The sequence below is a fragment of the Ochotona curzoniae genome, unplaced genomic scaffold (genome assembly GCF_017591425.1).
Source record: "Ochotona curzoniae isolate NIBS_2020 unplaced genomic scaffold, NIBS_Ocur_1.0 contig_2754, whole genome shotgun sequence".
In the NCBI taxonomy this organism is placed as follows: Eukaryota; Metazoa; Chordata; class Mammalia; order Lagomorpha; family Ochotonidae; genus Ochotona; species Ochotona curzoniae.
The window spans coordinates 9,492,587-9,505,021 of NW_024465582.1; the positions used below are offsets into that span (position 1 = coordinate 9,492,587).

The following is a 12,435-nucleotide window of genomic DNA, read 5'->3' on the forward strand; positions in this document are numbered from 1 at the left end:
CAAAGACTACACACATTTTCCTTCCCTTCATGGAAAAGTTTCAGTGATGAACAAATAAATATATACATGATAAAATATAAAAAATATAAGATATAAAAATATAAAATAATCATACACTTAAAAATTGTATGATATGACTGAACATTTTAAGTGAATAAATAAATAAATGAATGTAATAAAGATGAGAAAATCGATTACCAATATATGGTGAAACACACGTATTTCAGGTTTATAGCAAGAGGAAATCCAAAATTAGTTTAAAAATACAGGCTGCTTCCATTGCATCTAAATTTTTTTTTTTCATGGCAAGAAACCAATATGGACATAAGTACTGTTTTATAAATAGCAGAATACTAGAAATATTGTCAGTTTCAAGAACATATTATTTCAAAGTAACCAGATAATAAACATTTTTAGAAACTCAAATCATTTATTTTTGGGTAATTGAACCAATACACTGGTATTCTAACCTCAGTAACTAAATCTTTAAGATTAAAAAAAAAAAAAAGTTCATGGAAATCATTGCCATTTGGCCTCACTGTTTTCCATGAACTTTTTTTTAAAGTTCTTTTGTGTATATATAACCACGGAACAGTGGGTATAAAAACTGAATTCAAACAAGGTACTCTCCACTTAGTCACTGTGAGCATATCCATTTTGTTATGCTCAATGTTGCTTTTTCAATGTTACATTTTCTCAAGTATTAAAATTATTTAACCTTTTCTAAAGAGACATGTGAGACATTTAAAAAAAAAACCACACACATAACTAAAGCGTGACTAAAGAGTATCATTTTACCAACTGCCTACATGTAGTTCTATACATTGGGGAAAACAGTTCATTTTTTCTTTTCCAGACCTGTAGAATTGGTACAATAATAATTATGTTAATAATAATAATCATTGTTTAAGAAACATCACATATACAATGTGAAACACTATTATATAGATTCATAATAGCTAATCTTTAAATGACACTTCTGGAAGCAGACTTTCAGCCTACACACATAATTTTACATAGGATTGGCAAAACCACAGCAAGCAGCCTGAAGATGCGTGGAGATGAAAGAAATGGTAATGCTTGCAAAGTTTGCGGCAAAGTCATTTTAATTTTGACTAAAATATTTTTCCATAGCTTTTTTTTTTTTTTAAATAAAACTCATGGCTAAAGCAAATCAAGCACTTGAAGAATTTTTTTATACCCTCTATTTCCTCAAAAGCCTGAAGCTGTGTTTTTAATGAACGTGGATTAGAGTAATAGAAACAGTCTTCAAGAACCAGATGAGTAACAAAGGCGGATTCATTCGGATGGTTGTCAGGCACACCCCGCCTGCTGTGACGCCATGTCTTGGAAATGACAAGGAAATCCACCTGTGCATCTTACGATGGCTCGTGGCCTCTGCTCTATTGGCTCAACGACTCCACCTTTAACACAGACACAGCCCATTTTAGTTCTATTATAACCACATCATAATATAAATTGGCATGAACATGTATCTAATCAATTAGTTCATACTATGAACTAATATAATTTTCGCTTCTTAGAACAATGAGAAATTTATTCCTCTTCATTTCCAGTCCTAAGCATGCAAACTCAATTAAAAAATCAGTACAGATAACGAATAGTGTTTTTGAATATTTCTCTGGATACTAGACTAGCTACTGGTTTCCAACAATTATGATTATCTATGTGTGATTCAACTATAATATTCTGATTAAAAAATCTTCCATGAAATTGTGAGAAGGAAATATAAATATATTATGCTTGCTTTATTTGTACTTTTACTAAATTGGAAAAAATCAAGTTTAAGTAATCACAAAATACAATAAAATAGCAAAGTAGCATCAGTGTTCCAAAGGAGCTTCACAGTTCTGTCCAATCTTGTCATATGCAATCCTAGGCTCTGGCTTATTGAACTCGATGTTGGGTCAGTAGAGGCAGCACCTGGTGATTCTGTTTGGCAGCAGTGGGTGCTGCTGACTTATCACTGGCCAATACCTTCCCACGGAAAAGGCTCCAAGAGCATCTCTGTCAGACATTCCACAGGCAGTTTTCACCTGGGGTCTGAGCCCACCACCGTATTAAACCTTGTTGTCGTTGCTGTAACCTCCGTGTCTGTAGGTCTAGTGATTGTCAGCATCGGCGAACACTGTTCCTGCCCCTTCCTCCAGGTCACGTTGCTGACGCGCTGCAATGTCCTCCCCGGCTTCACCCGTTCCATTCCTTCCCTGATGTCATCGAAGATCTAGGTCAGTGATCCCTGTACGCATTTGCACAACATGTGGAAAGAAGCTTTGCAACTGAGTTGTCATTTTTAGCTGTTCTGAGGTCAGACCTGACCAAAGGATGTATTAAACTCTCTCGTTGTATTACACAATCATGGTCAAGAGCTGCTTTTCTGAGGTTATCCGTAACTAAACTCACCTCAGGCGCTTTCATCTGCATCCTTAACTTACGATCTTCCTGCTACCCATGCTTTGCATCTTAACTTCAGAAAACGTGGGATTTTTGAGTTTTGTATCCAAAATTCCACTTAGATCTCTTCAAGGTATCTCAATACAAACTTATCAGAACTGATCTTGTAGGCTTGCCATTCCCTCAAAAGATTTTCAATGACTCTACAAGCGGGGGTCTGTTTCTCCAGCTCAGTAGACAAAGATCCCTTCACTATTACTTGTATTTTTCCTCTTAAACCAAAACAAATATATCTCCATATTACCATGTCGTAAAGCCATCATAGCCATCATCATCACATACCTACTTAGTACCACTGCAGATGTCTGCTAATTGGCTTTCTCACATCATTCACTTTCCCCATACTAGAAATATCTTTTTCATGTCACACTGAAAATGCAGATGGAGTCATTTCTATCACTCCCACGCAGAAGCTCCATTTTCCTCTGTCATGGTGAACAATTTTGCATGGAGATTTATAAACTTCTTAAAAAATTCACATTTGACAATGTGAAGGAAAAGAAGAAATATTTAAATACAGGTTATACCTTAAGTGGAATACAAAATTGTAACAAATATTTGTGTGATGGAAATTAAAATGGCTGTGAGAATATCCGTGCTTAAAATGATGTTCATTTTGATGCAATTTTGAACAGTCTATACCTCAAAAAATTGCACATTTTCCATGGCATTCAAAGCCCTTCATATTATTTTACAGATTCATTCTTAAACGCTTTCCCTCGGCTGATGAATGTTATCCTCACAGAAAGATGAGGATTATATAACAGTATACTTTTCGGCCAGTCATGCCTGCAAATAATAATTGCACTGGAATAAGAGACTTTACTAAGCCTTAATTTTCTTTTTTTGCCAATCTGTGATATGATATCTCTCACTCTACAGTCCGTTTAGGATTATTCTGTGAGACTGAACAGGGGTAAGAATAGATACGTAATTGCTACATCTGTTCTGATGACCTGCAAGAGCCAAGGAGTAAGCTGCAGATGAGGGAGAATCAGGTCCAAGAAGAACCACGTAGGTGATGATGTCACTGGCCGAAAATACAGCTCCTCATCTGATGTGTCCGATTCACTTCGTTTCGTTGCTATGGCTCAAAGTCCCAATCAAAGAAAATACTGCATTAACAAATAAGCCCTTCTAAAATGTGAATTATTGAAACTGCCGAACTGCAGGTACACTAATGGATACAAGTTGCAGCTAAGCACTGACTAAGCTGAGTTCACAAACTTCATGGAAGCTGCAACAGAAGAAAGCCTCGGCTGACTTCAGGAGGCTGCAAGAGGGATGGCGCTCTGCATGTACAGTAACGTCTGCCTTTGAACCCACGCAGAAAGAGAACGCACTGTGTTTCTTAACTTTTCCTCTAATTCCTCTTCTCATTGCAATTATCAACATCTAAGTATAAATTATTCTCTTTAATATTGCGCAGTTCTAAATCTGTAATTCAAAATGATGGCTCAGGGAAAAGCGCTTGACGCAAAGATATATGAAGTTTCAGGTAGATTAATGTTTTACTCATGAAAAATATGAAGAATTCTTTTGTCACACATTCCAAAATATCTCCTACTTGCTTTAGGCTTTGTAACATCATTCAATCGTACATGTAATACAAGTACCAGGCAACTTGATCCTGACAGATTCCTGCTACCCACTGACTTCTCTATGAGTGGTAACAATCCAACTCAGGGAGTTGCCTTTGCAGAGATGTTCTGAACAAGTGTGGTTTTAGAGCGACATAGAGGAGAAAACAATAATGCTTCATTTTAGTGTTATGTGAAACTAGAAGGCATCTGAACACCGGAGTTTAAAAAGAAAACAAAGCAAAACTAGCACTGAGTTGTAGCGAAGCTAGCGCGCTGTGTGAGTTGCAGTTTTCTCACTAGTGAAGCATGAAACCTAAGGTGACGAGCACCACGTGCCCACACTCTGTGAATGCTTTAAGTTTCTGATGCATGCACACCCACATTTTTTCCAAATGGATCTCATGTAGGCACTGTCCTCCCTATAGATTCCAACTTCTGTCAATTCTAGATAAGCCCTCTGCTTCATCCTGTTCCCTTTTCACTAGATCTGACCGTAAGATGTCACATTTCACTGGCAGCACCCTGACTCCTGGAGTAGCGCTGCTTCTCTTTCAGCAGAGACTTGGTTACGTCTCGGTCCAGCATGTGACTAGGCCCCTTTCCCAATGTCTAGAAAGCACACTTGATCCACACCCACAAGGCCATTAGCTTTCCATTGGCTGTGCATTTGTGTCTCTGATTCGAACAGTTCCCCGAAAATCTGTGTACATAAGAATAATGACATTATCCGGGAATGTATTTGCCATTCCTACACTTTGGATTGCGCACATTATATACGCATATGACCCAACATAATACCTGAGGGTTCACAATATTAGCATTATTTTTACACACAATAATCTCCCTAACTGTATCGTCAACCAGCTATTATAGGTTGTTACCTGTAAACAACAAGAAAGAAAAAAAAAAGAAATAAAGAAAGGAAGGGAGAGCAGGAAGGATGTAGCCAGAGTAAGAGGAAGAAAAGCAGTAAAGAACAAGAGCATCAGTGAGCAAGAGAGGGAGAGAGAGACGGAAGGGGAGGGAAGACGTGGGAAGGGAAGAGAAGAGGAGAGAAGGGGGAGGCTGGGAAGGGAAGGGAACAATAGGCCATACTGCTTAATAATAATAATACAATATGCCACATAATAAAACACATGTTTGCGTCTTCTTGTACAGATAGCACAAATATTTATTTTAACACCTATTCACATATGTAGCTTTTGTTTTTCCCTTATTTGCAAAGCATTATTCTAAAATCCTATGTCTTATCAGTATTTTAGCAGCCATAGTTAAACATTTTTCACAGCTGAATATGATGATTTGCTACTCATTTAATAAGTTAATCTCAAGTTAAAAATAGAACCTGAGTATCTTTACCATGTGCAATATGTTTTAAAATATGTGTTATTATCTTAAGCTAATTGACATGTGTTTTAAAGGGCATTGTTTTTAATTGCTACTCTTATAAGATTTAGCCATAGAACTTTCTGGATTACCAAGTAAAAGCCTTTTTGTAAAGGAAAATATATGTTGATGATTGTAAGAAAAAAGTGATCCAGTAGTAGTATATGCAGTAACATATAACACAGTCAAAGGGATAATGTGCCCATTCAGGTAAATACTGGCAGGTGCAGATGAAATCATAAATGCTCCTCTGGAGTGAGAAGAATAATAGTGTTCTGTGTTTACAAACTGTGCATGCAAATGAGTCCTTGCTATTTAACCTTGATTCTTTAAGAAATCAATAACAGAAACATTTCTGTCCCACAGCATAAATCCTAAAATGGTTGGATTAATCCTTGAAAATCCACCAGGAAGCAAATAGGTACTGATTGGTGTTAAATGGAACACTGCAGAAGGAAGCTAGAAGCAGCAGAAGTGAGAAACACTCATTTTCAATAAGAAACATGGAGTTACAAAGAAGATATAGGTGTGAATCATTCCATTATCATACAAACTCCAGCAATTTTCAGCTACCACAAAACTCAAATGAAAAAGGTTTCAGAACTAAAAGAATGTAAATAGCATGAATATTATTTGAGATTTTTTGCAAGGTCATATGAAAATGGTTTAATACATATAAATTGCTAACTAGCAGGGACAGAATTCTCATGCTAACCTTGTAACAAATAATACAGTGGCACAGACAGTAGAAACATGGGCTTTTGGATGACATCATAGCATTGCTTTCAGTAATATTTCAGAGTAAAATCTCAACATATTTTACACAGCACACATAATAGGAAACAAAATTTTAAAACCGTTCAATTGTTATTTCCTAATTTTATGTTATATTAACACTGTGACTGATATTGCTTGAGATATTTAAATTCTGAAAATTGGGAACTTTTATTCATTAGCTTCCTGAAGATCAAAAAGTTTGGGGAAAATGATTTAAATTCCTATAGCATTTAATGATGCTGTAAAAGAGGAGACACACAACCTGAATAGAAACCGAACAATCAATGACAACATCAATAATGCAAAGCACTGCACTAATGCAGAGTGAAGAGGAAAGAGGACATACTTTTGGGGAAGCGAGGAGGATTGTCATTGACGTCAGTGAGGGTGATGTTGACCACCGTGGTTCCGGCTAAGCCTCCTAACTGGCCTCCCATGTCCTTGGCTTGGATAAGGACTTGGTATTGCTCCTTGACTTCTCTGTCCATGTTTGGCAAAGCTGTTCTAATAACACCTTAGGGGAAAAATGATAAAGCCATATAAACATCACAAATCTCTTGTCAAACTACGTTGCAGCATCAACAAAAATGGCATCATGTAGATACACTAGCAAAGGCGGGCTAGCTAAAATTATGTGTCTTTTAAATAGTGACATACTCAACATGTTTAATGGTGAAGGCTTCATATAAAATAAATAACATGCAGTAGCAAGAGACACCGCTAAAAACAATGTACAAACTAAAAGACTGGCATCATTCTTTAAACCAACCAAGTTAAACGTGATCCATGCATATGATCCTATGTTTTTTTAGAAAGCTTGTATTTATTTAGATGTTTGAGTTACGGAGAGAGAATGAAAATGGGTGGTGGAGACTCTTTCACACACTGGTTCACTCCCTAGGCAGCCACATGGCAAGTGCCGAGTTAGGCCAAAGCTAAGAGCCAAAAGGTACATCTTAGTCTCTCATGTGGTTGACAGGATCCCAAACACTTGGGCTGTCTTCTGTTAGTTCTCCCAAGCCATTGTCATGGAGCTGGATCACAGTGGAGGAGCAAGGACTTGGAACCAGTACCCACTGCAGGCAGCGACTTCACACACGATGTCGCAATGCCAGTTCTTTCCATGACCCTGCCTTTAAAATATTGCTAAACATTTCACACAAAAACAAATGCACATATACAGCTCTATTTAAGTTGATTTGAAATTCCCAATGGTTACCATCTTCTTCTTCCTTCTTTATCCTTTTAGATCGACCGTAATTTTTCAATGTACAAAATATTTTTTTGCGTATTTTATCTTTCAAGATGTCTCTCAAGATGCTCTTTAATAATTTCAGTAAGAGAGTTTACACTTAGCTATCATTAAGTTGTGCCCTTTCTCCTACTCAGAAAGTCCCTCCAATCTAGAGCAGGGCCTACTATTGAGAAGGAACTCAGTAATTCTAGGTTGACAAACTGACTGCCTGAAAAGCTACATAAATGAATGGATCTATAAATAACCTCATTTACAATAATGAGTCCTTATGTGTATGTTTATTTATCAAATGCTTGTTTACACTCATGCCCAATTATAAACTAAATATGTTTTTATATTTGTTCACTGAGAATTAACCAGGCAGTTTGGATTTTTCCAAGTAGCATATGGAATACATTTTACAACAAATTCCAATGTTCCTGAAAGGTGTTGGGGAGGTTTGGTAGAATTCAGTATGAGCACACATGACTTTCATAGTTTCTTAATGAAGAAGCAGCACAAATAAGAAAGATATCAACCATCATCACACAGTTTAGCATCTGAACTGTAAAGCAGATGTGTGTCCCCCTCCGTCCCCGTGGCACTTTCTATTTTCTACTCAGCAAATACTGATTATTGCTGATTTAGAATTTGTTTCAATATGACATTGTTTCTGACACTTGGAAGTTTTTTTTTGTTTTGTTTTTTTGCAAAAGAAACAACTTCTATTTTTGCTATTAATGCTTTACTAATTAATGCATTGGCTCTAACACCATGTTGATCCAGTTCCAAGCCTCTGCTCGCTTCCATCTTTCAGGTTTTTTTGTGCTTAATCTCCCAGACTCCCAACCAGGTGTTTTTTTTTTTTTTCCATCTACGTAGCATAATATCGCATCCCTGAATGACTCCAGCTTTGATCATAGCATTTGCTTGTCTGTTTTTTGTTTTGTTTAACAGACAGAGGATGGTGGAGAGGAGTGGGACTGGGCGGATGAAAATTTTTCTAATTTCTCTGGTTATCTAAACTGTATTCACATCTCTCTGTGATCTGCTAAACTAAAATATTAGTATGTATAGAAAAACAGGCATGCTTGGACATTTTTAATACAGAAACTTTTTTTCTAGTTTGTATTCATTGTCAAGAAATCATCACACTCAGGGTCCTGTGCTGTGGTCACGCTTAATCCTGTGACTGACAGGTGATGGCTACAGCTAGCCTCCTTTTTATGTCACGCACCATAACTGGGAGGCACTCTGAGAATCCGCAAAGAGGAAAGATTCAAAAGACAATGTCTAATGACTGACATGTGATTCCCCACCCCCTCTATCACTGAGGAAAACTGAAATGTGGAATTCTTATCATTCCTTTTAGAATTGTCATGTGCAAGTTCAGGTAAACTGCACAGTTGGATTGTGAAATCTTCAATCAATCTTCAATCATCTAATTTAGACTCACACTTAAGGTAGCTAGATCTATGCCACAGTACTCGGGCTCAGTACTGAGTTCTGCCTCCTGACTGCAGAGACATGGTGAATCAGACTTTGAGAGACTGGGTGGAATTCCTGCTATTCCTATGAGGAATTTAGACTGCGTTCCTCTGTCCCAGCTTTAGCATGGCCCAGGCTCTGCTGTTATGAACATTTGGAAAGTGCATCAATGGGTGGGCAGGCTCTGTACTTGTCCATCTCTCTTTGCTTCACAAATATTTATATTTACTTTTAAAGTGTATTTGAAATAAATATGCATATATGTGTGTATGTATACACACATATATATTTATTTACTCTTAATATTTATGCGTCTATTGAAAGGCAGAGTTAACAGAGAAACAAGGACAGACAGGTGGGACAGGCACATTGAGATGAGAGAAGTATCTTCCACCTGCTGTTTCATTCTCCAAATAGACACAATGGATAGGGCTGAGCCGGGCCCAACACAGGAGCCTGGTCAACTCTTCTGCATGGGTGCAGGGGTGCAAGCACTTGGGCCATCTTCTGCTGTGTCCCCAGGCTCATTAGTAGCGAACTGGGTTGGAAACGGTGCAGGCTGGACACAAATCAGTACCCACACAGGATGGGACTATCACACGTACTAGCTTAGTCTGTTGCTTCCCACTAATTCCATAGGACTTTTTTTTTTTTTTAAGGACAGAGAAGGTTACAGGAAACAGATTCAGATTTCCTGTAAAGAAAACCTCCTTTCAAAGATGCTACTCTTGGGGCTGGCACAGGGGCTCAAAATGCTAATCCTTGGACTTGCAGTGCCACCATCCCATATGGGCGCTGGTTCTAGACCTGGCTGTTACTCCTCATAATCAGCACCCTGCTTATGGCCTTGATGGGCAGCAGAGGATGTCCTAAGTCCTTGGGCCATGAAGCCACCCAGAGGAGACGCCTGCCTCCCGCTGGGATCAGCTAAGCTTCGGCCATTGCAGCCATCTGGGGAGTGAACCAGTGAATGGAAAATCTTTCTGTCTCTCCTTCTCTCTGTAAAATCTATTTCTAAAATAGAAAAATAAATAAATAAAATGAATCTTAAAAAAAATTTTTTTTTAAAGTTACTCATCACAAGGCTACTCATTTCTTTTTAAATGCTCAACGAGCAGCAACAAACAAAAACGGATTACATAGTTTTGAGGAAGCATATATTCTGTGCATTGATTGGATTAAAGTACATCCACAACACCAGACAACCAGAGACCAAAAGTGTGAATTTTGTTCTTTCAGTTATTTAGATTTCTGTGTCCATGCCTAGCTACGTCATAAAGCCATTATTCTGCATAGTAATAGATGAAGTCTAAGAAAGAAAGAAAGAAAGAAAGAAAGGAAGGAAGGAAGGAAGAAAGCAAGCAAGCAAGCAAGCAAGCAAGCTAGTTCTATGCCCTATGACTTTTATAAAGCAGTACAAATGATCCACAGACATGGTGCCACAACTTGCATTAATTCTGTAAAATTCTGAAATAAGCCCTGTTCATCAGGGGGAAAAAAAGAGATAGCTAATTATACATCAAATTCTGGTATGATCAAACTGTTCAACATATATTATTAAGACAAAAGCAAGAATGAGAAAATTCAATCCAATTTTATCTTTGCCCATATGAATGGACACTAGCAATTGAGGTTAAAAATGTCACAGTGTCTCATAGGACGGCCATCGTCAGAGAACATAATTTTCTTTCCCAATCAACTTCCGGCTGTTCATACGCGATGTGATCTTATTATTTTGCAAAAGTTGGTCAAATATACTATGGGAAAAATCATAAAACACTGGAAAATATAATCCCATCCCTCATGCACCCCTGAATAAGCCATTAATATTCCTTTTATCTCCTTCCTGCCCATAGCTGCTTATTTTGCAAATGAGAGCATGTGCTTCTTTGCAGAAAATGGTCATCCATTCCCGAATCTTCTCCCTCTTTGGAAATAAATATTTGGAGAGCTAAGTCAAGGCTTTATTTTAATCATTTTAAATAACATCATGAGGAGAAAAAAATACATGGTCAGTACATGAATTGAAACCATCTGCCGCTTCCAAGTCCTAGAGATCTATGCCCACTCTGCATTGTCTTCAGAGTTCTGATAATGAGCCATGGATGATGAACTTTACCTTGGGCCACCTGCCGATTCTCAACAGAACAGGTCCAATGATGAGGTTTGAGTACAAGCTAGGTCAAAATGTTTCCCTGCCTGCAAGTCCTGAGACTCTCTTTGTCCTTCAGAGTAAAGTCCTCAAACAGATTCCACCTTCAAGCTGATTCTGACCATCCCTCCTGCAACAGCCTCTTGAATTCCTTAGAATTCACATGTTTTCTTTCTTCTGCTACAAACGTTCTGAATGTTCACGAGACTCATCTGTTCCTCAAATCAATGTCACCAGCTTAAGAAGACTAAAGCCAAGAACTTAGGACTTCATTTGAACCTTCTATGTAGGTAACAGGACTGAAAGTACTTGTCGCATCATTTGCATAATGGAAATGTGTAAGAGAATTGAACAACAACAACAACAACAAAATCAAACAAAATCTTCACACCATCTGATGATCTTACACCATAGATGGGGAATTACTTAAGGATCTTCTGGATTTATTTCAGTTACTTCTTTAGCAAAGCACCTGTTAGTACACATGCTACAAACATGCCTTAAATTAATATCACTCATCTGCTTTCACACACCCAGTAACGCAAAGCTCACAGTTTCAGGAGGCGTCCCGCTTATTTATGACAAGTGTTTTATTGTGTATGTGTGTGGGCAAAATCTTCCTTTTGGTACACATTAGACATTGTTAGCTCCCTTGCAGTGTAAAATGGAGCTATTTGCTCTCCTATGTTAGGAGTCTATGTCACATTTGCAGGATGTATTACATCCCCTTGGAATATTGGTCTTTCCTGGTCAAACCCTGCTACTTTCTGCTGTTAAAATGGATACCAGGGGCCCAGTGCTATGGCCTTTTGGCTAAAGTCCTCATCATGAACATGCCAGGATCCCATATGGGTGCTAGTTCTAAATCCTGGCAGTCCCCCTTCCCATCCAGCTCCCTGCTTGTGGCCTGGGAAGGCAGTGGAGGATGGTCCAAAGCCTTGGGACCCTGTGCCTACGTAGGAAACCCAGAAGAGGATCTGGGTTTCTGGTTTCATATCAGCTCAAGCACTGGCGGTTGCGGCCACTTAGGGAGTGAATCATTGGACGGAAGATCTTCCTCTCTATATTTTACTTTGCAATAAAAATAAATAAATCTTAAAAAAAAATGGATACCAAATGATTTTTAAATAAGGCAAGTGGAATTCAGTCATCCTGAAGTCTGTTAATACCATAGACAAAGAAACCATTTTCTGCATTTCTACATTGTCAATTGATTTCATTTTTCCATGAATTTCTTGAAATCCCCTTATATATATTAAGTTGTTGATTTCCTTTCTTCTGTTATGCTCATAATCAATCCTTGTTTTACTGCTTCCTCTTCATTCATTCTGGCAAAAGCA

General features: G+C 37.9%; 1 protein-coding gene across 1 annotated transcript in view; it reads right to left on the bottom strand.

The window, feature by feature from the left end:
• CDH12 (cadherin 12) overlaps positions 1 to 12,435 on the bottom strand; it is a 246,010-nt gene that overhangs the window by 34,567 nt on the left and 199,008 nt on the right. Inside the window, exon 5 of the mRNA XM_040977652.1 lies at positions 6,568 to 6,735. Coding sequence (XP_040833586.1) covers positions 6,568 to 6,735 — 168 coding nt within the window. The remainder of the gene's footprint in view (positions 1 to 6,567; positions 6,736 to 12,435) is intronic.